Source organism: Coptis chinensis, chromosome 2, assembly GCF_015680905.1.
Source record: "Coptis chinensis isolate HL-2020 chromosome 2, ASM1568090v1, whole genome shotgun sequence".
NCBI lineage: Eukaryota > Viridiplantae > Streptophyta > Magnoliopsida > Ranunculales > Ranunculaceae > Coptis > Coptis chinensis.
Window position 1 is genome coordinate 108,533,848 of NC_141457.1, and position 26,612 is coordinate 108,560,459.

General features: G+C 36.1%; 3 protein-coding genes, 1 non-coding gene and 2 pseudogenes across 5 annotated transcripts; 2 read left to right on the forward strand and 4 right to left on the reverse strand.

Moving 5' to 3' along the window:
* Positions 1-491: 491 nt before the first annotated feature.
* On the reverse strand, positions 492-1,228 carry LOC147520342 (uncharacterized; annotated as a pseudogene).
* Positions 1,229-2,084: 856 nt separating this feature from the next.
* On the reverse strand, positions 2,085-4,664 carry LOC147520343 (uncharacterized). The gene is made up of 2 exons (XM_086591883.1): positions 3,866-4,664; positions 2,085-3,014 (listed from the first exon to the last, which is right to left on the reverse strand). Exons 1-2 carry the CDS (start codon positions 4,346-4,348, stop codon positions 2,241-2,243), a joined length of 1,257 nt encoding a protein of 418 aa, XP_086448009.1. The 5' UTR covers positions 4,349-4,664; the 3' UTR covers positions 2,085-2,240.
* Positions 4,665-5,414: 750 nt separating this feature from the next.
* Positions 5,415-9,518, reverse strand: LOC147520344 (protein HIGH CHLOROPHYLL FLUORESCENCE PHENOTYPE 244, chloroplastic-like; annotated as a pseudogene). Its single transcript, XR_015212581.1, has 8 exons — positions 9,304-9,518; positions 9,010-9,230; positions 8,806-8,904; positions 8,233-8,427; positions 7,759-7,850; positions 7,563-7,658; positions 7,246-7,386; positions 5,415-5,908 (listed from the first exon to the last, which is right to left on the reverse strand). The product of XR_015212581.1 is annotated as a protein HIGH CHLOROPHYLL FLUORESCENCE PHENOTYPE 244, chloroplastic-like (transcript).
* A 117-nt stretch (positions 9,519-9,635) lies between these two features.
* Positions 9,636-9,708, forward strand: TRNAE-CUC (transfer RNA glutamic acid (anticodon CUC)). The gene has a single exon. It is a non-coding gene; the product is annotated as a tRNA-Glu (tRNA).
* Positions 9,709-10,434: 726 nt separating this feature from the next.
* On the reverse strand, positions 10,435-14,805 carry LOC147520346 (semialdehyde dehydrogenase family protein). Its single transcript, XM_086591886.1, has 8 exons — positions 14,191-14,805; positions 12,784-12,870; positions 12,630-12,674; positions 12,446-12,541; positions 12,224-12,325; positions 10,937-11,023; positions 10,791-10,858; positions 10,435-10,713 (listed from the first exon to the last, which is right to left on the reverse strand). The coding sequence occupies exons 1-8, from the start codon at positions 14,749-14,751 to the stop codon at positions 10,632-10,634; spliced, it is 1,128 nt and encodes a 375-aa protein (XP_086448012.1). The 5' UTR covers positions 14,752-14,805; the 3' UTR covers positions 10,435-10,631.
* A 6,147-nt stretch (positions 14,806-20,952) lies between these two features.
* Positions 20,953-26,177, forward strand: LOC147520347 (inactive purple acid phosphatase-like protein). Its single transcript, XM_086591887.1, has 11 exons — positions 20,953-21,637; positions 21,774-21,865; positions 22,070-22,263; positions 22,389-22,428; positions 22,510-22,591; positions 22,741-22,818; positions 22,916-23,041; positions 24,093-24,214; positions 25,298-25,337; positions 25,448-25,522; positions 25,801-26,177. The coding sequence occupies exons 1-11, from the start codon at positions 21,336-21,338 to the stop codon at positions 25,964-25,966; spliced, it is 1,317 nt and encodes a 438-aa protein (XP_086448013.1). The 5' UTR covers positions 20,953-21,335; the 3' UTR covers positions 25,967-26,177.
* Positions 26,178-26,612: the final 435 nt, after the last annotated feature.

Consider the following 26,612-nt stretch of genomic DNA (forward strand, 5'->3'; position numbering starts at 1 on the left):
TTAACCAACAAAATATCTGAATTTGTTTGGACCCAGGCGGGGCCAGGCCTAGTTTAAAAATCTCCGCAGCAGGTAAAGAATCCCCGTTAATAGTACTGGCCTTAGCACGTGGTCTCCACGTAGATACGGTCTCTCTATGTTTTTTTCCTGGTGGAGTGGTGGGGCCAACAAAAGATACTAAAATAAAAATAAAAAAAATTAAAAATTAAAACACACAGCACGTGTCACAAAATTGAAACAGCATAACTGCAGAACATATAGACAAGCTCTATGTTTTAAATGAAATCATAGAGATGTTTCATCATTTCTTCAAAATTTTCAATACACTCGATTAAATTTATGTTTTTCATTTTTTGTTTTTTTTATTGATTGGTAAGCCTGTTTTAAATGAAATCAGTAACTCTTTGATGCTATCGGGTTCGAGTCCCAGACTTCTGGTAATCAGTAACTCTTTGATGCTATCGGGTTCCTCGAAAAAATTTTATCGATTTTTACCGACTTTGCACCTGGCATTTATTTTTTTTTTTGGCAGAGAATTTCTTTCCAGCAACTCGATCGAAGATCTTCTTCCACCCAGTTTCCCACTCATCACGCCCATCACATACAACATTACAACTTTACAAGGCTTGCATTTAGCTCCCCTGAGTGGACCTGGACTCGCTAAGGAAGCAACTGGGTGAGAGTGTGGGTACGTACTTGCGATCACTAACTATGCAAAAGGGAGGGGACTAACATGGTATTTGATGCCTCGTGTTGTTAGTTGGGCTTTGAATGCAGATTCTGAATTGCAACCGGTGAAACCAAATGCGTCGAGTTTAGGGATAGATGAGGGAAAGACGGGAGAGTGCAACGGTTGATGTGGTCATGTCATCTATTCCAAAACGGTCATGAAGTCCTCCAAAATTTGACCCCCTGATGGTATTACGTACTGAGCCTGTATGAAGTTGTTTTGTGTTTGGTATATTTTGATCATTATACCCAATCGTTAACTGAAGTTGTTTTGTGCTTGGTATATTTTGATCATTGTAAGACATCCCTCAACCAGGTTAAAGTATTGTAGCAAACCCTGTATTAAGATTGAGATCATTATTAGTAAGAGCAAAGAACATAATTTCTGTACGTTGTCTTTTGTAAATTTTGTGGTCTTTCAAGTTACGTTTCGTAGTTAACCAAAAACCGTGTGTGTGGGTAGCACATGTGCAACTTTGATCAGATTCACAACATGGTAATAAAACGTAGTCGAAAAGTCAAATCCATGCGACGTGAATCAGATTAGAAATAAGTAATAAACTACACCTTGCAGATGGCGGGTAATATAGAATATACAGTTCACATTCAAATGAGAAATAAGGAAGGGCACCTGGAGTCCGTTGGGTAAGTTTTGGCCTGAAGATTCGAACAGAAACGATCCTTGGTGCAACTTTCAACAACGACAACTTGAACGAATCTTTATCCAAAGGAGAGTGCAAGAAAAGATCCGAGTTGGGATAAACCTTGAGAACGTTCTATATAATTGAAGGACCAGTCAGTTCGAATCTTCGTGCTCCACCCACCAAACAAATAGCGATTTTGGAACCTGTTCAACACGGATGTCTCAGGTGGAGGTTTGAGAGTGGAAAACAACGATTTGATAGGGATACAAGTGGGAGACGGATAAACTGATAAGAAAACTAGGACAAAGAGTGGAGGAATGAGTATCAACAAGTTACAGTGATTAAGACTGGAGTTGAGCTTCTTCATCTTCTTGTTTCGACAAATCTTCTTTGATTCCTACTCTCTTTTCTTTCTGACTCGATCTTGTGACCGCCGCCAACCATGACCAATTCGAGTGGATATATGTAGTTGCCCATCTTGATCGATCAAATCACTTGAAAATGGACTTGGTCATTTTCCAGTCACCATCAAAAGGAAGGAATGCCTATAAATCCACTAACTGTCTATACCCAAAAAAAGAATCAACAATTACATACCATTCTGGAGCCATGGCCAGAAAGTTTAGTAATGGGAGCAGCTCTTCACATCTTGTTGAATATACAATGGCATTGCTCTTGGTTTAAAAAATAGAAAACAGAGAGAAGAAAGACTGACAGCATATAAAATTCATTCAATTTTCCCTCCAAAATCTATGTATTTGACTGTATGCATAAACCCAATTATAAACTCGGACAAAAATTGGTTTTCCACATTATGGATGTGTCCTAATGTATGGTGTACAGATAATCAACTAATTCAACCCAATGCTATTTTGGGTCCAGACCTAATCTACAAATCTCTATCACAGATGGCGAATACCAATTATTTGTTCGCCTCTTCATTTCCTCAAAATTTGCGATACACTCCCTTAAACTTAAAGCTTTCATATGTTTCCTAACGGTAGCGAATTTCTTCCCAGCAGCCTGGTCGAAGATCTTCTCCCACCCAGTTTCCCAGTCACCTTGAGCATCACATAGCTGTGTAGACCCTTTCTCCCAATTAGGCCACTCATGCCCCTTATTAACATTGCTCATCACATTGGCTACACACGTACCCACACATACAGGTTTACAAGGCCTGCACTTGGCTCCGCTGAGTGGACCAGTACTTAGTAAGGACGCCACTGGAACTCCATATTGGGCTGGCGGGAACGCATACTTGCGGTCACTAATAATACAAAAAGGGAGGCGATTTGAGCTGTACTCCACACCTTGGATTCTAAGTTGAGCTTTAAATGCACTCTCTGAGTTGAGTCGAGTGTAACCAAATGAGTCAAGCTGAGGGATCAGGGAAAGACGCGAGAGTGCAACAGTAGATGTTTTGAAATCACCTATGCCAAGTCTGTCGTTCAGTCCTCCGAAACTGGATCCAGGTGGCACAAGGTACTGGTCAGGTACGAAGTTATCTGGGTCGAGTGGAGCTGACCAATAGCTATCAACTCGGGTACGGACAACCCAGTCGTAGGTGAAGTTGTTTTGTGTTTGATGGTCTCTGATCATTGTTAGACATCCCTCCACCAAGTTGAAGTACTGTAGTAAACCCTGCAACATAGAAATAACTGTTAGAATAAACAGGTGAGCCTCCTTTCTAAGTTGTAATCAAGGCAACTTGCAGTTTCATGCTCAAAAATAAAATGGAAATCACTAACAGTACACAGATTGCAGCATAGGAGGGTAGCAAGAAAAATGTGCTCTATTGTGATAATAAAAACTGAGCAACATGGCTACATTAAATTTCAATGCCTAGTATATCAGATGCCTTGCCAGCATTTGGTACTAAACAAAATCCGTTTATGGAACGACTTCAATCTGTTTTTATATAGTGAAACTAGGGGGCATTCTAATCTTCCAATCCCTATTTTACACAATTTACACTCGTACAACAGTAACTCACTCATATAACTATTTGACAACACAACAGAAAATCTTGTCAAGGTGCAATGGCCAAAAAATCAGAGCAAATTCAAATGACCACAAAACTTTTTTCATTTAGTGACCATGGGTACTTGGAAAGGAGTTGCAAGGTACAACTCTTAAATGAGATGGTCACCAACATACAAAAGATTAGTTGAAATTGATGCAAACGGATGTAACAAACTAACAACTAACTAACCACTAATACTATTTTAATCTCTGTCGACCTCATTTTCCCCTGTCAACAATCTACAACAATTCAGTAGAACCATCTAAACACACAGTTTTGTGCCGCGTGGAATTAAAAACATCGAAATATTCACAACGTAAACGTGAGATGATCTGTCAACATAACATTTCACGTTGTGTAACATACCATAATAATTAAAATCACAAACATCTCGTGCTTTAACAAAATCTCGTTAAATTTCACATTTCGAAATAAAAAGAAAACACAGAGAGAGAGAAAAAAAAAACACCTGGATTCCGTTGGGTGAACCAGAAGCGGTGAGAACACGAACTTGTGACTCAGTTTCCGATAAACGTATCGGTTTAAAAATACGAATCGATACGATACGTTTCACAATTTTCAAAAAAGAAAACTTGAACGAATCTTTATCTAAAGGAGAATGCAAATAAAGATCTGAATTTGGATACACATTTAAAACGTTTTTCACAATGGACGGACCAGTCAGTTCGAACCGCCGTGCCCCACCCACCAAACAAACTGCAATTCTAGACCGATTCAATTCTTTTAGTTTTAGTTTCCGTAACCGGATTAACTCAGTTGCGTTGTAAACGTTGGGGTATTTGGTTGGTGGATTGAGATTGGTAAAGAAGGAAGTTATAGGGGTGAAATTGGAAAAAGGGTATAGTGAGAAGAATATGAGGAGGAAGAATGGGGGGAGGAGAATAAAGAGGTGGAGGTAATTGGGATTTGATAACCGTCTGGGCAGAACCATGATAAAAGTTCAGCACTTGTTGTTGTTGTTGGTGGAGGGTGTTGTGATAAATAAGGCCATGGATGGAAAACAAATAAAAAGTTGAGCTTTATTTGCTTGCCACTTTAGAGAATGAATGAATTCTGTTTAAAGTTTCCTCGTTTGTTTGAGAGGAAAGTGATCTTTCTCTTTCAGGAGAGAGAGAGGAGATGAGGGACCTACTACTACTGCAGTTCACAATACTCGTACGTTTCTTTCTCAGCAATAAATACTTGATTTTGGTGTGAGTTGTTTGGTTTTAAGGGAGAAAATTTGTTGTATGATCTGTTAAGGTTTTAGAAATTGACGTTGAAATATTGAAATATATCAACATCAATGTGATTTTGAAAATGAATGTGTTTGTCATATTGTGATGCAAATATTGTCTGATAATTGTACTATTTCTATTTTTGTTTTCTTCGATGGTATTCAATATTGAATGACAAATATTCAGATGAGTTTATAATCTAGTGAATCTCAATAATTCATAAGAAGTTGGGGAAATGGAAACTCGCTATTTCAAAGTTTGCCCCAGTTTACATGAGCAATTTGACCAAAAAAATTATACATACTGATCATGACTTTTGCATGAAATTGCATGAAATTAGCATGTGATCTTCTTGATTTTCCCATGTACATGATCAAGAAAATGCAAATATCAAAACACGTTGACTACAGTAAAATAAGGGGCGTAAGATCAATATTTACTTAAAAAATAAATCTAATCACGTCATTCTCGTGTTTGTTACTTTGTTTACTCTAATATATATATATATTTAGGTGTTAGATTGGATTAGCTTGACTGAAAGCATGTAACATGACGGCGAAAAATAATTGATATTATAGAGAGATTTAGAGCAAAGTTGAAATCAGGCCTTTAATTTTCTTTTTTTGGTAGCTTGATGTGAAATTGAAACGGTAAGAGTAAAGAAAAACAAATCTTTTAAAGGGCCCCATCTTTTAATTCCAGCTGAGCCTGGAATCTTCTGCCTGCATCCTTTCTAGGTGCAAGTCCATAATACAATAAAATATGTGGAAAAAGAAAATATAATGTTAAGAATACCGTAATAACATTTGTCTCTCCAGTTTTACCGATACACTTCATCCAATTTGTTCTTACTTACATCATTTACAAACACTAGTATGATGCATGCGCTTACGCACATACTGTTTTTATCCACAAATCAAATGATTAAAACAATGAAGGTAATATTGTAAATATAGAAAAAAAAAATAGACAAAACAGTCCTAAAAAGTGTGACCAAGAGTCACAAATTACAAAATAAACAAATATTATAATACTGTTGCCGGGGCTGTAGCTCAGGGTAAGGATTTTTAAATTAGTAAAAGATATACAGAAGACCGTTATATGTAGAAATCGGATTGCTTCGACTGTGCTTTGAGATTTTTCAACTTCTTCAATATGTTTGTGAAATAGTCCTGCAAATACTTCTCTAAAGAGACAATGTCTTTTGAGTCGACCCCAAGAAGGTTGTACGTTTCAGTCATTGGAACAGAGAAAACTGTATCACTCGAGAGGACCTGAAAAGAGGACGCCACCTAACAGATATTAGATACTAGATAAAGATCATCAATTTTATCAATTACCCATAAAATGAATACAAAAAATAATTAGACTATTATCTTCTTTATGATTTCTGCACTCGGACACTCAGTATTGTCCAAGATAAACTTTTTCCAGCTACTTCTTATAAGAATTATTTTCTAAAGTGTTAGGGAAAACCGATACCAATCGTTCCTCTCTCAAGATAGTTTGCTTAGGCACCCTAACTCCACAACAAATCAACTTTCACTACCATCAAACAACAACCTAATCTTCTAAGTATTCAACTTAGATAAACAAAAATCACTAACAAGTAAAACAATCAAAGAAGTAAGAGCATAACACAATGAGACACAAAATATACCGTGGTTCGGCCAATGATGCCTACATCCACAAGAACAATCCTTTTATAAGAATAGAAATGAAGATTACAATAATTTATCTCACATCTTCACTTACTAGATCTCTCCTTGCAAACTTTTTCTCTTTGTAAGGGTTTTATCTCAATTTTGGTTGCCTCTCACAATTTTCTCTCTCATGTTATGGGTCAAAAACCCTAACTTCTTATATATAGTATCTTGAAATTTTGGTGTACATAGAAATTTCAATTTATCTCAGTTTATCTGCGAAAAACCGGAACTTTGCCTATGCAAGGTCATGGAGGCGTGCACCCCTCTCACAAGGCATATTTAAAGGCGTCTGCCCCTATGGTGATCCTCCTTACAATACTCGTATCTTCACATGGTGGGAAGGAACTCAGCCTGTGCAAAGCCATGGGGGGGCACGCCCTTCTCACAAGGCATATTATTGGGCGTTCGCCTCTATAGTGATCCCAACAGTACTCATATCTTCACATGGTGAGGGATCACCCAACATAAAGACTATTTGCAAAATGGATCAGGAAAAAAGTATTGATATCTATACTGATTGCCTACATAGGTTTGATCAATCAATGGGTTTCAATAGGGTATTATAATAGACAAAGGTAAAGCTATTAAAAGAATCTCAATTTGTGCTAAAAAAAACCTTTTGATCACAACCTGTATCAATGTTAACGAAATTATGCATAAATAGTATGGTATGTTGGCATATATGGGAACTTCATATAAAAAACAACTCATACAGAAGTTCTAACTTGATATGATTTATTTTATTAAATGTAGCATAAACAAATAATAGCAGCCTAAACACCAATTATGCGGATGTTCTAATCTGTAGCAGTGAAGATGATCAGACAAATCCTTGGAACTGCAATTTTGTAAGACGGTACTTGCATAGTAAATAAAATATTAGGTGAAAGTGGGACAATTTTCACCTCTGAAAATGCCAACCTATCGGCAGCATCATTTGTCCATTCAAATAATCGAGTCACCTGGCGGGTGAATTTCAAGACCGAAACAGGGACTGTTGTTACATTTGCATCTTGCCCAGCAAGCCTCTCACATAAAGTTATCACCTACCACCAAGAAATAAAAATGTTAATACGGAGAAGCTTCCCACCTTCCCTAACAAGCTACAATCAAATGTCTCAAACGCTTGAAACAGATGCCATTTTAAGGAGCAGAATCTATTCAGAGCAAAAACATAAATCTCAGCATACATGAAAAAAACTATCACAATACTTTATTTTACCTCCTGGGTGGTCCACGCCCGAGGCCCCAAATGTTAAAAGAGTCTTAGCAATCTTTTCATTGGCGTAAAAGCAATCAAAGTTAATCGAGATATATCCTGAGATGGACAAGAAGCACATTTATATAACATTGAGAACATTATGATCTCCTTCAAAAAACTAACTAAACTTAATGCAACCAAGAGGACATCCGTTAACCTGGGTATCCATGTAAGCAATTAGTGTTGGTGCATCTGTTCCCACACAGATTTTTCTTCTAGTATTGGCACCGCATACTGTCCAATCAGTCCCTATAGGAACTCACAACACACATTAGTAGTTGCATCATGTTCTGTGAAAATATATTTTCAGTTTACTATTTCAAAGATCACTTAAAGGACTACACACAGATCCATGATTTTATAGAGCTCTTTTCAAAAGTCGTGAATAGACAGGCTTATTAACTACGTAAGGCCTACGGAAGTCCACTTTTTGTCTGTAAACACCCACACACGGCAGAACAATCTACAACGAACTTTTTGGAAAAGAATATCTGTTTTGAGGACCGTAACTAAAGGTGATGGTGACAATCCAGGAAATAAAACCCAAGTGAAGCATTTGAAGATGATATATTCCAGTTCAAGCAATAAGATCATAAAAGAGCATGTCAAGAGTTTACTGCATAGATGGTACCTGCATAAAGCCGCATAGTCGAATTATGATGTAGTTCAGACCAGAATCCTGTATAAACTTCTCAGTGCAATACTTGATTTCCATTAGTGGTACTTCTGGATGCTTATCGCAGTTGTGGATAGAATAGAATACATACTTTTGAATTCCCATTGCCTTTGCACATTGTATTAGAGCAACTTTTCCTTCCCAGTCTACCTACATAGACATAAGAAAATAAGAATCTCCGTCTCTCCATCATGTGACCATAATAAAATCACGAAACAAACTCTACACTAAAATACACAGGGATGTCAGAATAGCAAAGCTTGACAAACAGAGAGATCAGAGATGTATATAGCGAGAGCAGATACTCTCCAAGCGGGACAAGATGACGAAGTCAAATATACAACGATACTTTTGAGAATAGACATGTCCTTTTTCCAACTTAACAGTGTCGAGCCATTTCAATCATTTCTGCATGCAATACGAGAGAAACTGAAGCTCCAAATTGAAATGCTGATCCCTTCTATCAAACGCTTCTCAGCTAATTTATGTTCTACAATAGAATAAGATACAAGTTCCAAAAATGATTACCTTTTTTATAGGCTCTTCCGGACGTCCAGTTGCACAATCAATCACTGTATGGACACCAATCAGAGTTGCAGGAATGCTCTCTGGTTTGCTTAAGTCTGCCTGTTTAAGTATCATTAGAATTTGGTCCAAATCTCAGCATCAACTTCAAACTAAGATAAGTAAGTCCCTTAACTTGTCCCATAAGAAATTTGCAGAGTAACTTACATTGACAACAGTGGCACCCCAATCACGAAGAAAATCAGCAGGAGCTGGGCGAGGCCTAACAAGACACCTAACCTCATAGCCTTCATCTAAAGCCCGCCTCACAATCTGTCGGCCCAGTGTTCCAGTAGCACCAACCACTAGTATACTTGTTGGCCTAACCGGGGTTCCTGGGGCCAAATTTGTTGCAGCAGCACTGCATTTTATTGTTACTGAAGATTTGCCTGAGAAACAAAACATATACTTTGAGATAATTCAATGGTAGTAAAGGTGGACACTTTAAATTTAATAGCTTGCCTTGAGAAGATGAACGGGAATAGAATTGAGGGAAGAGAATGTTGTCTCTCCAGGACAATGACACCTGTCGAGCAGAAGACCCTTTACTGGGCTGCTCTGATTGGTTGTTGCCAAGTGAAGAAAACTTAGTTTGGAGGACTGTGCATCTGGACATCCTGTTTTTCTGCTAAACTTTCTAAGCTTCTTCTGCTTCATCCTCAAAACTAAAAAGCGTGGTAAAGAGTTGTCCAACTCATATCCGGCCACGTCGTTCTTTTAAGTGGATCATGTACTTATCCACGTAGATTTGAACACTTTGAGTTAATTTAAAATACAGCATACTCACATCAACATCCGTTGTAGTCTAGTTGGTTAGGATACTCGGCTCTCACCCGAGAGACCCGGGTTCAAGTCCCGGCAACGGAATCTTTTTCAAATTTTTTACGTGGTTGTTATAGGGAAATGTCTCTCTCTAAACATAGAATACGGCTGTTGTGTAACAAGGGAAAACTTTATAATAAAAAAAAAAAATAGCGAGGGAAAACTTTCAGGCAAACTTCATTCCGTGACGTGCACAACTTCAGTGGGGCAATATGGATTCCTTGTAGTTGTTTTTTGCTTTATGCAACACTGCATTAAAAAACTATCTGCCCTCTCAAAACAGAAATCACCAACGAAAACCTTTAACAAGAGTATTCTGAAGGTGAAGGCTCTCTTGGCTAACAAATTCAAACTTAGACAGCAAGCAGCTATATCAGTAGAAATATGGATACTCTGCTCATATCAGGCCATAGTCAAAATTTGGATACGTGGTACCTATTTTGGCACTATTATCCAACAAACTCAAACATCAAGCAGCCAAAAGAGCTAGGTCTTACTTCTAGGATCACTGAATCACTCCTAATAACAAAGCAGCTGAACTGGAGAAGAATGCAGACAGCGAAACGCCTGTTAGGCTGTTAGCACCTCTTTCCAGTTTGACTCAACCAGGTTGATCTACGGATCTACCATGACAAAACCTGTCAGAAATGGAAAAAATGCAGAGAACTTCACATGTGCATCACATATCAGTGCAGGCGCAGGCTGCACAGCAGACTTTTTCTGGCGCAAACTGCACACTCTGCGTAATTGACTACTTGACACATTTATATATAAATCCCAGCACAACAAATAATTTTGTTATTTTTTTTCAATGATCGAAGTACAAAAAATAAGTTACATAATAGAAACAACTAACAATGGCTTCTCTAACAGCCAAAAACAAACTACAATGCCTCAAAATTGAATTTCCTCAAAAATAACACTCCCATCTCAGTAAGAAATATCATATTGGTGACCATACAATTGATCTAAAGCAACAACTCTGCTATTTGTATTGCGTTAAGAGCAGCTCCTTTGCGGATTTGATCACCACAGATAAATATGTCCAACCTGTTTGAGATAGACAATTTTATCAGAGTTGTGATGCAATAGCTATTAGCTACAGATTAGATATGGACATTCCTTACCCTTGATTTCCATCTTGAGACAGGTCCTGGCGTATCCTACCAACTGCAACACCATCTTTGTTTGTAACCTGCATGAGACATTATCATTAAATCTCTTGAACTAGTAACATATATATATTACGAGAGAGAGAGAGAGAGAGAGAGACCTTCAGCGGTGTAGGAAAGTTATTGGAAGCTCGATCATCAATAATAAATACACCAGCAGCTTTGCTCAGAATTTCCCTTGCTGTGTCCTGGACAACAAACATAACATCAATCTATGTCTATGTCCGCCTTACTCTCTCATGTCAGTACACATGCTAACGAGGCTTATAAAGATATTGTGCTTGATGAATTGATCTTTTAGTTGATTTTACAACAATGACATTCATCTTTGTTATCAACAATCAGTTCATTTCAGAAACTTGACTACACAAAACACAAGGGCAGTAAGCATCCCGATGTCCTTGATTGACCGATCACGTGATCAGACTAAACATATTTCAATTTCACATAATCTTTTCATGAGGTATAGTGTATATTGCAAGGGTTATGCAAACAATACAAACCAGCTCTGGCAACAGTTTGCAATGAAGGGAGATTATATAAGCCGTCTCTTTACTTAAACTGGAGAACTTTTGCAGGTGTTCATGGTAGAAACAGGGGATATTGAGATCCGCAGAGTTTAGATTCTCAATGAAAATACTTATAAAGTGTTTGGATACTGCATCAGAAGTGCATAAATATAGTAGATTTTCATCAGTGACCACATAAAGATAATTTGTCCCTCTTATTCAGACTATAATACCATATACAACTTATTATCACTTGTAATCTTTCCAGTATCATGACTCATGAGTGACATTAATTCCCTGAATCAAAAGTTGTACTAGAACCCAACAGAAATTGAAAGCATACATCAGCTTACACAGAAATCACCAACTTCATAAGCACATACCCCCTCCCCACTCTGTCTTTTTCAATTTGGATTAACAACTCCTTGGAACATCTCCAATACTTCATAAAAACTAGTTTGCGAGCTAAAACATACAATATAATATCCAACTGCTTCCGAAATAGTACACAAACCACACAACTCACTTGTTGCTCCACTTAAAAATAGATAATTAAATGAATGGATGAATTTAACGGTCTTCAGAACCATTTGGCATTTAAGTGGTCTCCTGAACCATTTAAACGAGGAAAAATTAGAGCATCTAGTGTACTTAATTCATGGTGAAGTTAGTTTATCAGCCATTTGGATCCCCCAGATGTCTCCCACTCTCCCTACACTAATATTGCCACCGGAGATGCTCTCTTACCATTCCGTTCAGAATGTAAATATCTGAATTGAAACTTGTAATATCTATAACAATTGGACAGGAAATTGTACCAATCCACTAGAAATTTAACGTAAAAGTTGAGATCAGAAGTTTACAATACCACAGCATTACCTCATCAAGTGGATTCTCGAATTGCAGATTTATACTCTCAGCATGTGCACGCAAAACAGGAACTCGTATACATGTGGCAGTCACCTTGACATTGTGGTCATTCTGCAACAAAGGTTACAAATAATTAATTGGATAAACTTAATGTTGCTTTCAATTAATGGAAACTAAAAGCAAAGTTAATGATCAAACTGGATATGTATAATTTAAACCCCAAGCACTCACCCAGATTTTCCTAGTCTCCTTAACTAACTTCATTTCCTCTTCGTTATACCCATTTGAGCAAATAGATGAGTTGTGTGAAAACAAATTAAAAATGTACTGCACAAAAACAGCAAGTATGACAAGTTATATCGATAATTAGATTGAAAAAGAATCATGAAGTGAAAATTTAATTCTATAAGCAAACCTGTTCTTTAAAAATACTACAAGTAGGTGGCTTTCCCTCCAGGACCTTAAATCACAGAAAGAATAATGAGCTGTTAAGAGTTGATTATGTGGTCATCAATGATTAGATGGATACAAAGTGCAAAAGATTGAAAATATCAACAAATAAAAGAAACCTCACTAGTCTGCGATAAAAGCTCTTCCATCGCAGCAGCACCAGCGCCACTAGCTGCTTGATATGTACTAACAACCATTCGTTTCACCTGTCACAAACAAAAACCAAAATTATATAAACAAACCTAGAAACTGCAACACCAATGTCCATAGACCGTAACAGACAATATAAGAAGCACATTGATGCCTACCATTATTGCACAACTAAAAAAATGTGGTGACTGACACTAGTGGTTTAGGAGCAGTTCTGCTGCTACTAACTTCTTTGTTTGTAATATAGTAGATCTAAATGTTCCAATAGATCTATGGAACAATTGTAATGCAACAGAATGAGGGCACTTGTGAGCTGTGCAGTTTAAGCATTAATCAACAGCAAATCGCTCCAAGAGGTTATAGCGATTAATCCTATTAATCAGGAACTAATAGTATTTGTTTATGACTTAATCCCCCCCCCCCCCAAAAAAAAGGAGATGGGTCTTGGGCTAATTTAACACTTCATCACCAGTCATCACAATAGTCTTGGGCTTCTTTGGTTATGGTCTTCTAGAGGAGGTTTCTTTTCAACAGTAGCAGTCACCATCTTGACAAACAACCGAAATTGCTTCCACATTAGCATTCTCAGGCAGAGAAACTTCCTCACAAACTTGCCAACCCTCCTTTCAATCCTCAAGTACTTGACCCCTCTTTCTCTTCAAACACATTGGCTTCTTCCAACTGAACCTTAATATCACTAGTAAGTTCGCGTTTGTGCAAGGGTTGATTTCTTGGAGTTGCGGACATGTCCATTATTTGATGAAGAGTTGAGAAGAGTGGGGAGTCGAAAAATTGCAAATCCATCTTAACTAGTAGCACACGAAAGTAACAGAAGCTTGATTTGATATTAATTCACAGAGAAATTTGGTTACAACTCCATTACAGGCCACGATTTTGTAACCAAAGCTGCTAATCGGAAATGGTCCGTGGAAGAAATCGCCCGATTTTTTTACCCCACTCAAACCTCTATATTTTTAGCTACTTGGATCGGTAAGGTAGCGCATAGCGCTCACTCGCTGATTAATCGATGATTAGTCGGCACTTAAACTGCACACCTTGTGAGCTGGCACAAAGGTTTGTTTGGTTCATAATCATTTTGATTCAGTTGTCCCAAGCCTATATCGGGACAAGTGACTTCTGTCACTGAACAAAAGATAAAACTCTGTTTCTCTGCCAAGGAACAGCACTTCATGCAAAATCCAATACTATCACTTGTCTCGGTCTCTTGTATTTCCCTAACATACTTGTAGAATTATAGTGTCAATCTGGCATCAAATTTTATGACAGAAACAAATGAATACTTAGTCCACTGAGAATGCACACCGTTACTATCAACATACACAATAACTAAAATGTGACTAAAAATAAAGTTATACCTTAGCATGGCGATGAAGTGGCGTGGCGGCCATCAAACAAATAATAGTAGAACAATTAGGATTAGCAATAAGTGCCCCCTTCCCAGAATACAATTTAATATGGTCCATTGCATCTGGATTAACTTCAGGTATAACAAGTGGAACATTTTGATCCATCCTAAAAGCAGAACTATTATCAATTACAATCGAACCATTTTTAACCGCAACTGGTCCAAACTCAGTACTAATCGAACCACCAGCACTAAACAAAGCAATGTCCACGTCATCAAAACTATTTTCAGTCAACTCCTCTATTTCATATTCTTTGTTTTCGAACGTCATTTTTTTCCCTGCGGATCTTTTGCTTGCTAGCATTTTGATATTTCGGTATGGAAAATCTCGGGAGGAGATTACGTTGAGAAATTCTTGACCTACTGCACCGGTTACACCTACTATGGCTAGTGATGGTGCGTTTTCTTGTAGACTCATGCGGACGGTCAATTTGGTTTTGAGTCTTGATGGTTTTATAAATTTGGTTGGGTTGAGGAGGTGGAGATTGTGGTGAGTTACAGCTGCGGCCATTTTTTCAGTTTTTTCAGTTGTTCTCTACAAACCCTAATAAAGTTTTGTTGTTTTGTTAGTGTGTTTACCAAATCATGGATTAGTCCAACAAAAGCCCAACCAAATTGAATAGACTTTCTCGTACGTTCAAACTCGGTCCGTTATGGATTGAATCGTGATATATAAGCCATTACAGTTTTAACATTCACTAAACTCTCTGAGAGCATTTCCAATGTAAGTCAATATCATGGAGAATTGAGAATTTTCACCTCTAAATAGTAAAAAAAAAATTGATTTTTTTAACCAATGGAATGTTTCAGGTGACTATAGGGTGATTTTTCACTAAATAATCAAAACAACCTCAGTGAAATTGAAAAGATGAAAAATTGAGCCTACGAGATAATATAAGTACTTGCATTAAGAATGCTTGACATGATACATTTCTTGGACATTTTTTTTTTTTTTGGTGTTTATATATAAATAAATGCACTAAAGTGTTTTTTTTTTTTTTTTTCCTCCTTTTTTAACTAATAACCAAGTGGGATGTTTATCTCCCATTTCAATTGTCGCCTTGGGCGACCTTATTTTTTACACTTAGGGAATCAAAAGAGGAGATGATTTTTTACATTCATATCCTCCCGATGAATCAAACATCCCATCCCGCAAAAGAGTCAAAAAAGATGATGAGCAGAGCAGCGAAAATAATAATCAAAAGAGGAGATGTAGCATTTATAATTATATAATCCTGGATGTTAGTAGCATTTGTATTTGGATGGCGATTTGAGCCCCTCGCAACCTCACCTTTGCTTTTACCAAAAACCATGAAAAAAAAGTTATATCCATATTAATCTTGAGTGATGGTGGATGTTTTAGTTATAGGTAAATGGGTGGACTTGTTGTGTTACATGATAGGTGTATAATTGGTTTGGCTTTTATACACTATAGCTTTTGCATACAAACCATGACTCGAAGAGTGCATCGCGCATTTGGCATACTGTTTATGTACACGTATGACCCTGCTATCCAAGGAGTGTACTTACCAAGGAGTGTACTTACCTTTCTATTCTACCAAACTTTAAAGTCTGGTACAGCCACAGAATCTTTCATTTGGCATTTGAGACACAAGTCCAATTCAATGTTGCTTTCACCAACTATAGAAAAGTACGAAGTGACACCGAGCTTATCCATCCGTGTCTATTTTATGTTAGACAAAATGTACACCTTCAAAATTCATGGCTCCAATCATCCAAGTTTCCTGGTCCAACGCAAATGAGAGCTTGACTTTAAAACAAATTCATGAGAGCTTGACTTTAAAACAAATTCAATGGAGAGTTGTTAAATTAGGCTGTTAAAAGGTACTATATAGGTTTTTTAATTTGCGTAGCCAAATTTGGCACTCCAAAATCTAAAAACCAATTTAATTGCATTTTTTGTTTTTGACGTCCGTCCATTTTGTAGTTTAAATTGAATTTTTTTTAGACAAATAGCACAGTTTCTGTTATCTGTCAAAATTTAACATATAAACTATATCATCCGTCTTCCTGAAATAACATTTTTATAGTTAATTTTTTTTACAACCTACATAACTCCCCATTTTCTCTTAGGCGAGTCAAAATTTAACATATCCTTTAAAAAAGTAGAAATAAAATATATTTTTTCTCTCTATCCGTCTCCCTGAAATGATATTTTTATAGTTAAAGTGTTATATTTAATTTTTTGTTATAACAGCCCATATAAAGAATAAAATATGTTGACTCCCCTTTTATTATTTTATTGAAACTTTTCTTAAACACTAAAACACCAGTCTCCATCTCTTTTCCAGTTTACCTAAATGGTGCCCCATCTTGAACCACAAATCTCGTTGGCACTTAAGTTTTTTCAAACGTGTAAGTGGACTTTTGTTATCTTATCCGATATACTGCCTTGTCATCAGGTGCAATCCCAGTCATGGTGAAATCTAGGATAACAAGATGCGGAACTGTGTTAAGCGATGAATCTTCGAGGAGGTTAACTTGGATAAGGCACTAACTATTAGCTCGATGACTCACCAAGCTATTAGCTCGTTAGATATAGTTTTCTAGTAGGTGATAATGACTGTCCCGTGTTAGCATCCGTGTCACGTTTTGATTGAATGAATTGAAGAACTTCTAGAATGGAGTAAAATGTTTTATGAGGATCTAGTTATTTTCTTTTTTCACTATGAAATTTAAACATTTTTAGATAAGTTTCGCTAGATGACACACAAAACCAACGCACAGTATAAGTCAAATCTTGTTAAAATTTGTTAGAAAGATAAGAATTGATAAGGGTTAACTAGTATTAAACACACACAATTAATACTTCCCGACTAGATGGAAAATTAAGATTTTTATTCTAAATACACATTAAAAAAAAATCAAATTGAACTTACCATTTTGATTTCAGTGTTTTAGGAGAAAACTCTAATTTCTTATTGGGGTGGTGGGTGGTAATACTAGTTAACCCAATTGATAATCATTTCTAAAGACAAATAAGAAGGTTGTTGGTTTCTGTTGAAACAAATTCAGGCACTTAAAAAATAATTATTGCAATCATTCAAGTAGAGAGTGTGATTCGAAAGTTTGAGCTAGAGTCAAATAGTCAATTAGACCATATGTGAATGAAATGTGAAACGAATCAAACTGATAGATCTATTTGATCCTGTTGTGATTTGTTGAGATTATTATTATTCCATTCAAATTTTTAAATGTGTCCCATCATCCCATGACTACTCCCATCCATTTCTCTTTTAATCTCATTTTATATTTTTATATAGAATATATGTCTAGTTGTTTGTGTACAAGTAGGGAGAAATTGGTAATTTAAGATGATTAGAAAGTGAAATGAAAGAAAGAGACATAATTATCATCATTATTAGAAGGTGAATTAAATAATTGTGATTATGTTGAACTTCCAATTCAAGGGACCCAGCTAAACGATAGTGAAAGCTACTCACCGTAAAAAAAAAAAAAAAAAAAAAGAAAGTGGAGCTAATTTTAATCCCCGCTCAGCTCAGCCGCTCAGGTCTCATGCCAATTTTATGTTTATTCCTTATTATTTCGGTCAGCCGGTTAAATTGATTAGGATGGTGTCTAATTATGGATGGTTGTCATTTGATGGCAAACAAATCGGCAATTTAGAAAAGAATTTTGTGGATATACAACTATTTGATGTTTATAAGGCTGAGTCTAATAGTGCATCACTCTCTATTTTTATTCCACAAAAAACAGTATTTTGAGGATGGAGAGTCAATTTTGGTGTCTAATGGTTCGGAGTTCGGACCATTATACGCTACTACGACTGGCGCATAATTAAAAAAAAATAAAATAAAATCCATTCCACACCATTTCAAATAGAGCCATTTGGGATTTTACAAACCACGCCACTTCAAGTTACGCTATTTAGGTTTTTACAAATCACGCCATTTCAACTCTATTCCTTTATATTATTCTCTATATATGGAGAGTATTATGGAAATAAAGGGAAAAACTACCACCACTCCCTCCACTTTTGAGGGAATGGGGAGCAATTGGTGGGGAGGCTGCCCAGAAAAACCGTTTATTTGCCCGAAAAAACTATTTATCTAGCCCACCCACAAAGTGTTTGGACCAATAAGAAACTGATGTCCACAAATTCGCTCTCAAAACGAGAATAATTTTTTGGGCAAATGCAACACGCAAATGAGATACTAAACAATTGCACCTTGTTCTCCTCCCGAAAAAAGTTAGTTAATGAAAATACCACAAAAACAAAATTTCACCATGAGTGGTGTAACATTAACGTATGAAAAAGTGGCATGAAATCAAGCCCATCGATGAAACCAAAGTAGTTCGATGTTTAACACTTAAACAACAAATGCCGAAAATACAATAGTCGAACCTTCTTCATTTTGTTACTTGTTCACTTCAGTTATAATAGCAAGCTCACTTCTCTATCTCTATTTCAAAGACCAAAACAAGTTAAAAACGAATACTTCAATTCAATTTCTAGGGCTTTTAGGGTGTTAAATGGCATTTTCATGATTAATAATAAGATAAAAAAATAATGAAAACAAGTTCAAGTGCATTTATCGATAATTGTTATTTGGTGGCAAACAAATCTTGACAATTTACAAAAGATCACCACTAACAAATTGAACCCCAAAACACGCGTCTAGAGGCGATTTGCTAAGGAGATACTAAAAACCGCACCTTGTTTTCCCTCACTAGGGCCCACGCCCGTAAATAAATAAAATTTCACATGATTGGTATAACGTTAACGTCCGAAAAAGTAGCATGAACTAAAGCTCACCGATGAAACCAAAGTAGTTGGATGTTTAACACTTAAACAGTAGTAGTAAATTGTCGAAAACAACAGTCGAACCTTTAATTTTGTTACTCGTTCGTTCACTTGAATTATAATAATAAACCCACTTCTCTATCTCTCTTTCAAATAATTTAACTTTTTGGGTGTTAAATGACATTTTCATGATTAATAATAAGATAAAAAAAGAATAAAGCAAGTTCAAGTGCACTTATCGATAATTGTCATTTGGTGGCAAACAAATCTTGACAATTTATAAAAATCACAGCTAACAAACTAAAACCCAAAACACGTGTCTAGAGGCGATTTGCTAAGGAGATACTCAAAAACCGCACATTGTCCCCCCTCACTAGGGCCCTACTCCCGTAAATAAACAAAATTTCGCACAATTGGTGTAACGTTAACGTCCGAAAAAAGAAGCATGAAATAAAGCCCGTCAATGAAACCAAAGTAGTTCGATATTTAACACTTAAACAATAATAGTAAGTTGCCAAAAACAACAATCGAACCTTCAATTTTGTTACTCGTTTGTTCACTTGAGTTATAATAACAATCCCACTTCTCTATCTCTCTTTCAAAGAATTAAATTATTAGGGTGTTAAATGATATTTTCGTGATTAATAATAAGATAAAAAAATAATGGAAGTGAGTTCAAGTACACTTATCGATAATTGTCATTTGGTGGCAAACAAATCTCGACAATTTACAAAAGATCATCGCTAACAAACTAAAACCCAAAACACGTGTCTAGAGGCAATTTGCTAAGGAGATACTAAAAAACCGCACCTTGTTCTCCCTCGCTAAGGCCCACGCCCGTAAATAAACAAAATTTGGCATAATTGGTATAACGTTAATGTCCGAAAAAATAGTCATCAATAAAACCAAAGTAGTTCGATGTTTAACACTTAAATAGTAGTAGTAAGTTGCCGAAAACAATAGTTAAACCTTCAATTTTGTTACTTGTTAGTTCACTTGAGTTATAATAACAAACCCACTTATATATCTCTTTTCAAAGATCGAAAAGAATTTAACTTTTTTTAGTGTGTTAAATGACATTTTTGTGATTAATAATAAGATAAAAAAAAAATAAAAATATAAACAAGTTGCACTTATCGATAATTGTCATATGGTGGCAAACAAATCTCAACAATTTATAAAAGATCATCGCTAACAAACTGAAACCCAAAACACGCGTCTAGATGCGATTTGCTAAGGAGATACTCAAAAACTGCACATTGTTCCCATCGCTAGGGATCACGCCCGTAAATAAACAAAATTTCGCACGATTGGTGTAACGTTAACGTCCGAAAAAATAGCCATCGATGAAACCAAAATAGTTCGATGTTTAACACTTAAACAGTAGTAGTAAGTTGCCGAAAACAACAGTCGAACCTTCAATTTTGTTACTCGTTCGTTCACTTGTGTTATAAATAACAAACCCACTTATATATCTCTCTTTCAAAAATTGAAAAGAATTCAACTTTTTTTAGGGTGTTAAATGATATTTTTGCGATTAATAATAAGATAAAAAAAAAATAGAAGCAAGTTGCACTTATCGATAATTGTCATTTGGTGGCAAACAAATCTCGGCAATTTACAAAAGATCACCGAAAAACCCCAAAATAATTCTAGATGTTTAAACCCCTTAAACCCGTAAATAAACAAAATTTTGCACGATTGGTGTAACGTTAACGTCCGAAAAAATAGCCATCGATGAAACCAAAATAGTTCACTTGAGTTATAAATAACAAACCCACTTATATATCTCTCTTACAAAAATTGAAAAGAATTCAACTTTTTTTAGGGTATTAAATGATATTTTCGTGATTAATAATAAAATACAAAAAGAATAAAAATAAGTTCAAGTGTACTTATCGATAATTGTTATTTGGTGGCAAACAAATCTCAGCAATTTACAAATGATCACCACTAACAAACTGAAACCCAAAACACATGTTGAGAGGTGATTTGATGAAGAGATACTCAAAAACCGCACTTTGTTCCCCTTCCAGAAAAAAGCTAGGCCCACGCTCGTAAATAAACCAAATTTGGGACGATTGGGGTAACGTTAACGTCCGAAAAAGTAGCATGAAATAAAGCCCGTCGATGAAACCAAAGTAGTTCGATGTTTAACACTTAAACAGTTCAGTAGTCAGTTGCCGAAAACAACAGTCGTAACAAGCCCCACTTCTATTTCTATGTCTTCTCTTTGAAAAAGATCGAAAAGAATTCAACTTTTAGGTTGTTAAATGGCATTCTCGTGATTGATAACAATAAAAAAAAGAATGGAAGCAAGTTCAAGTGGGTTTGGTGCTGTACCTTCACTTAAAAGATTTAGTATCACTACTTCACCTTTGTTTATTGGATTTGATTTTCGCAATAACAAGAGACGAAGGAGAGTAAAAGATCGGTTTTTTCAGCTCCACATATCTTGCTCTTGTTCTGAACCATCTTCAGTTTCAGTTCGGAAACCAATTAGTGTTGAGAATGATGAACAATGGCTCTTGTCTGACTCCAAAAAGACTTCCACCCGTCTTGTTCGAAGTCGAGCATTGTGGCCCGACACTTCTTCTTTTGTGTCGCCGAGGTATATCTAGTTGTTTTAATCACTAATGTTGTTTCGATTCAATTCTGGCACCAAGTTATACACTAACTACTTAACTCAATCAATATTGTTTATGTACTTGTGTGTATTGATTGCTTACTGTGATTCTTACTTGTAGATCCCATGGTGCTTCCAAACAAGAAAAGTTTTATCCAAGGTGTACTCCAAGGAACTCTGGCCCGCAATCCCGTGATACCCCACCAAAAAGAGGTTATATGCATTTGCCACACTAGCTTTTAATATCCAAACATATTATGTTTATGCTCTTGGATCACTATTTTCATCACTGAAATACCATGTATATATAGTTTTTTATTTTATAGTTTTCTAGTGAATAAAATGTTACAAAGTCGGGAACAAGATTAGCGACTACTTACAGTGATACATTGTTGTGCTCTTATTACCTCATTGTAGACACTGGTATTGCTAATGAGAAGGAGTGGGGCATCAACTTGGTAAATGGAAACATCAATGAGACAGGCACTAATGAAGATGGTAGTACGTGGTACCGGGAAAGTGGAGAGGACCTTGGAGAAAATGGATACAGGTGCCGTTGGACAAGGATGGGTGGTCGAAGCTGTGATGGTTCTTCGGAGTGGAAGGAAATGGTATTATGTTGTTCTATATCCTGCAAATATTAATGTAATCATAAATGAAATCCTGCCATGTCAACTGTTTATTGTTTCCTTTTGATCGGACTTGTCTAAAAGAGTCCTGGTTTAATAAATGACAGTGGTGGGAGAAGAGCGATTGGACTGGATACAAAGAGCTAGGTTTGTTGAGTACTAAGTTGCTATACACTATATATACTTGTTATGATGCCTGGTGCTTATTATAGTTGTATGTGAACATAGGCGTTGAGAAATCCGGGAAGAATGCCGAAGGAGATTCGTGGTGGGAAACATGGAAAGAGGTTCTTCATCAAGATGAATGGAGGTGCAATCCATATTAAAACTTTGTCTGATTATTATTGACTATCAATTATTATCTTCGATATATTAAGTTAATGATGAAAACACCATTCCCAAAAAATTTATTGGAATTGACTTTCATGGCCCTACAACTGTGTCCCAATTGCAATTCAGTAACCTAGCCAGTATAGAACGAAGTGCAGAGAAACAAGCGAAATCAGGCACCGAAAATGCTGGTTGGTATGAGAAATGGTGAGTTATTCTTCCAGTGGAATATTAGTGTTATCATCTCATATATTCTCGTTGCTTGACTTTTAAACGTACAATGTACAATTTGCATGTATTTAAGGTGGGAGAAATATGATGCCAAAGGTTGGACGGAAAAGGGGGCACATAAGTACGGAAGATTAAATGAACAGTCGTGGTGGGAGAAATGGGGAGAGCATTATGATGGAAGAGGATCAGTCCTGAAATGGTAATCTCAGATCCCTTTTCTTTCGAAATGCCTTTAACGTCGTTATATGAATTTTGGTGATCCTATTTGCTCTGAAGGTTTTGGTGCAAACTACTTTGCAGCATAACAGTATAGTTTAATTTCTGATAAGATGTTCAGAATTAAAAAAATAAGAAAAAGAAGTACTAATCCTGTTGCTTGATACGTTAGAGTTTTTCCGATAAGTGAATAATCAAGTGAATGTTGATGAAGTAAAAGATATGTAGCACTGTCATTTTTCCATCAATCTCCAGGATGTTGTCTCAATTGACAGATGAGCATCAGTACAAACAGTGGTGTGTGCATGTGTGGGTTTTGGGTTGTGTGTGTGTATTCTGTTTTTTTTTCAAGTGGTATATTAAGGATCCTATTGTGTTAATGGACCAAAATCAACTATATGCTCGTCATTTCATGACACGGATTTAGAAGTTTGATCCCCCGTGAAGTTGAAAGGCATACTGTTTCTTCGACTGTGTGTGTGTGTGTGGGATTAACAACTTCTAAAAAACTAAAATTATAAAAGAGAGTAGAGATTAATTCTTTGTTTGCTGGCTTGGAATTTTTGTATACTAAGTTTTTTACAGGGGAAACCTTGAAACTTTTTCTTGCATTGAAGGCAGAAAAATCTGAGGTCATAGTAAATTACCCGCACCTCTAAAAAGAGTCAGACACTGGGAAAATAATATATTACCATGACACTTTTATTGTCCAACAGGACCTTATGATAATCTATCACTATCCAAATTAAGTGATCCTGCTAGTGGATCAGAATATTTGTGAATTTTACTTGCCTTCCTGTGCAAATTTTGTTTCATTATCTTCTATAGCATTCTTTTGAATTAAATGAGATTTCTCTTTTGTTGTTGTTTTCAGTATGATGCAGGTATTAACTACATTTCTGTATATATCAATAGTTTAGCTGAAAAGATTTAAGCGAGAATTTTATGCAGACATCAATAATTGATAACCTTCTGATCGGTGATAAAGTAAGAAAGAAATTGAATATTGCAGTTTCTTTTAATAAATTTACCAGGACAGATAAATGGGCAGAAACAGAACTGGGAACCAAATGGGGGGACAAGTGGGAAGAGAAGTTTTATGCTGGCATAGGCTCGCGGCAAGGAGAGACGTGGCATGTAGCACCTGCTGGAGATCGTACGTCTTTGATTTTAATGTTTGAATTGTTACTTTTCTTACCTATACTGTTCTCATGAAGCTAAATATCAAAATTAAATACAGAAAGGTTCTTAGATGTTTTCGAAACGCTGTTAACTCATGTCATCTTTCAAACTAGTGTTGAACCTTAATGTTCCCTGTTGGACATGCACAATTGTTATGCTCATACTGTGTATACTCTATACCTTACTAGCTTGAGCCTTGAGGCATTGGGTTAGACATGGACCTAGTTGGATTATCAAGAGAAGGGTTGAGCACCTCTAATAAAGTTTATGCTCATTGGCTGTTGAATGTACCTACATTTTAGTTTCTGCTGTAGCCTAAAAGACTAAAACCTAGTGTACATTTTATATGCACTTGCTTGATTACTCAGGTTCATGCAAAGTGTAACTTCTCTAAAGAAACTATCCGTGTGACGTGTGAGATTGAATATTTTAGTACATAAAATGTGAATTACAAAAACTTTAATGAATGAAAAAGACAAACAGAAGAAAGTTGCCATTTAGAAGAGATTGAACACTACAAACGTACTAGCATAAAAGGATTGGAGCAGAGAAGTTGTGATTGGAGAAAATTTGGCATATTGCCGCCTAGAAGAATTGTAGAATGTAGAAAATTTTGAAATTTAATTAGAATGAGTTGAGGCCTGAATCCTGGATACAAACTGGTCATTCTTTGTCACCATAAACTAATAAATGGGGTTTGATTTGTTGTTTCTTGTTGAAGCCTTGTGTAAACCTCCTCAGATCTTTGACATTAGATGTTGCAAGATGTATTTAAAAAGGTTGTAACTTGTAAGATGTGTTCTTTCTTCAGTTTTCCTTTTACAGTATGATACTCAGAAGTCAGAACCATATCACTGAACAGTATGATTTTGATAGTGGCGAAGAAACATATGTTGATCTAATCCCACTTAAGGAGACATAATAAAACACATGGTAGAACAAATGTGTAGTTGTCATCTGAAATTAGAATTTATTAGTAAACAGGGTTGCATGTTTTGAGTTCACTGCAAGATTGGGATTGTTAGGTATCAACTTAGAAGTTACTTTGTCTTTCTAGGTTGGTCGAGGACATGGGGAGAAGAGCACTTCGGCAACGGGTATGGAACTCAAACTATGAGCCTTTTGTGATTTTGCCACTTGAAGTTTTTACTGTGATCATTTATTCTAGCTCCATCAGTAAAGATTACTCTTTTCTATCTTTTAACAGAAAAGTGCACAAATATGGCAAAAGCACAACAGGTGAAAGCTGGGATATTGTTGTGGATGAAGAAACTTACTATGAGTAAGATCACTTCCTACTTAATAAGGTTTATGTTTGATATAAGTAAATAACTCTCAATAAGACTTTCCGCTAAGATATCTATGTGAATTAGGGGATTAACTGCATTGGATCTATGTATGTGAACTTACAATTAGGCTCATGATCCTTAAGACCAAAACATGAGACATGAGACGTGTAATCCAAATACTTGTGAAATAAATACATATACGGCTAGAATTTAGAAGTTATCTGAAATAAGTTATAAATGACAAATTTTTAATATTATTTTTTGGGTGAAGGTCTGAGCCTCATTATGGATGGGCAGACGTAGTGGGCGATTCAAGCCAGTTGTTATCCATCGAACCCCGGATAAGGCCTCCTGGTGTCTACCCAAATCTTGATTTCGGATCTATTCCACCTCCCAGAGGCGACGACGAACCTCCAGATTTTCCTCCCTTGCAATGAAGAGCGGTTTCTAATTTAAACAAACTTTTTTTCCCCCAGGAATTAGGAAATATTTATTGCTCTCCAATTGAATGGTATGAGAACTTTTGTAGCAAAAGAATAGAATCCATTGCTTTGTAATTTATTCATTCTTTCATTTTTCTTTACTTCGAAAAAAAAAGTTATTGGCTCCGACTTCCAAGTTTATATTACAAAATCAAGAAATTGATTATTGAGTTGCCCTTGACAATGGACCCCTAATTAAACGAGGTTCTAGTTCGGTCTTGTAGGTAAATTTGTGGGGTATGGTATATTGATCCGTCTCCTATGATAATATGATGGGGATGGTTATATGAACTCCACTAAAACGAACTCCAAATGAACTCCACCACTTAACTCAATGAACTAGAAGCTGATTTTTGGTGGAGATGTTTTCCACACAATAGAGATCATCTTTACAAAAAAATCAGCTCATTTGAAAATGTACAACCTCATCAAAAATCATTTAGAAAGTTATGAAATTATCCAACGGTCCATATTTTTTTAATTTCGATACAATTTTTGACAAGGTTAGACATATTCAATTGAACTGATTTTTGGTGGGGGTGTTCTCCATCATGAGATGTACACATCCACAAAAAATTAGTCCTCAGTTCATTTTGTAAGT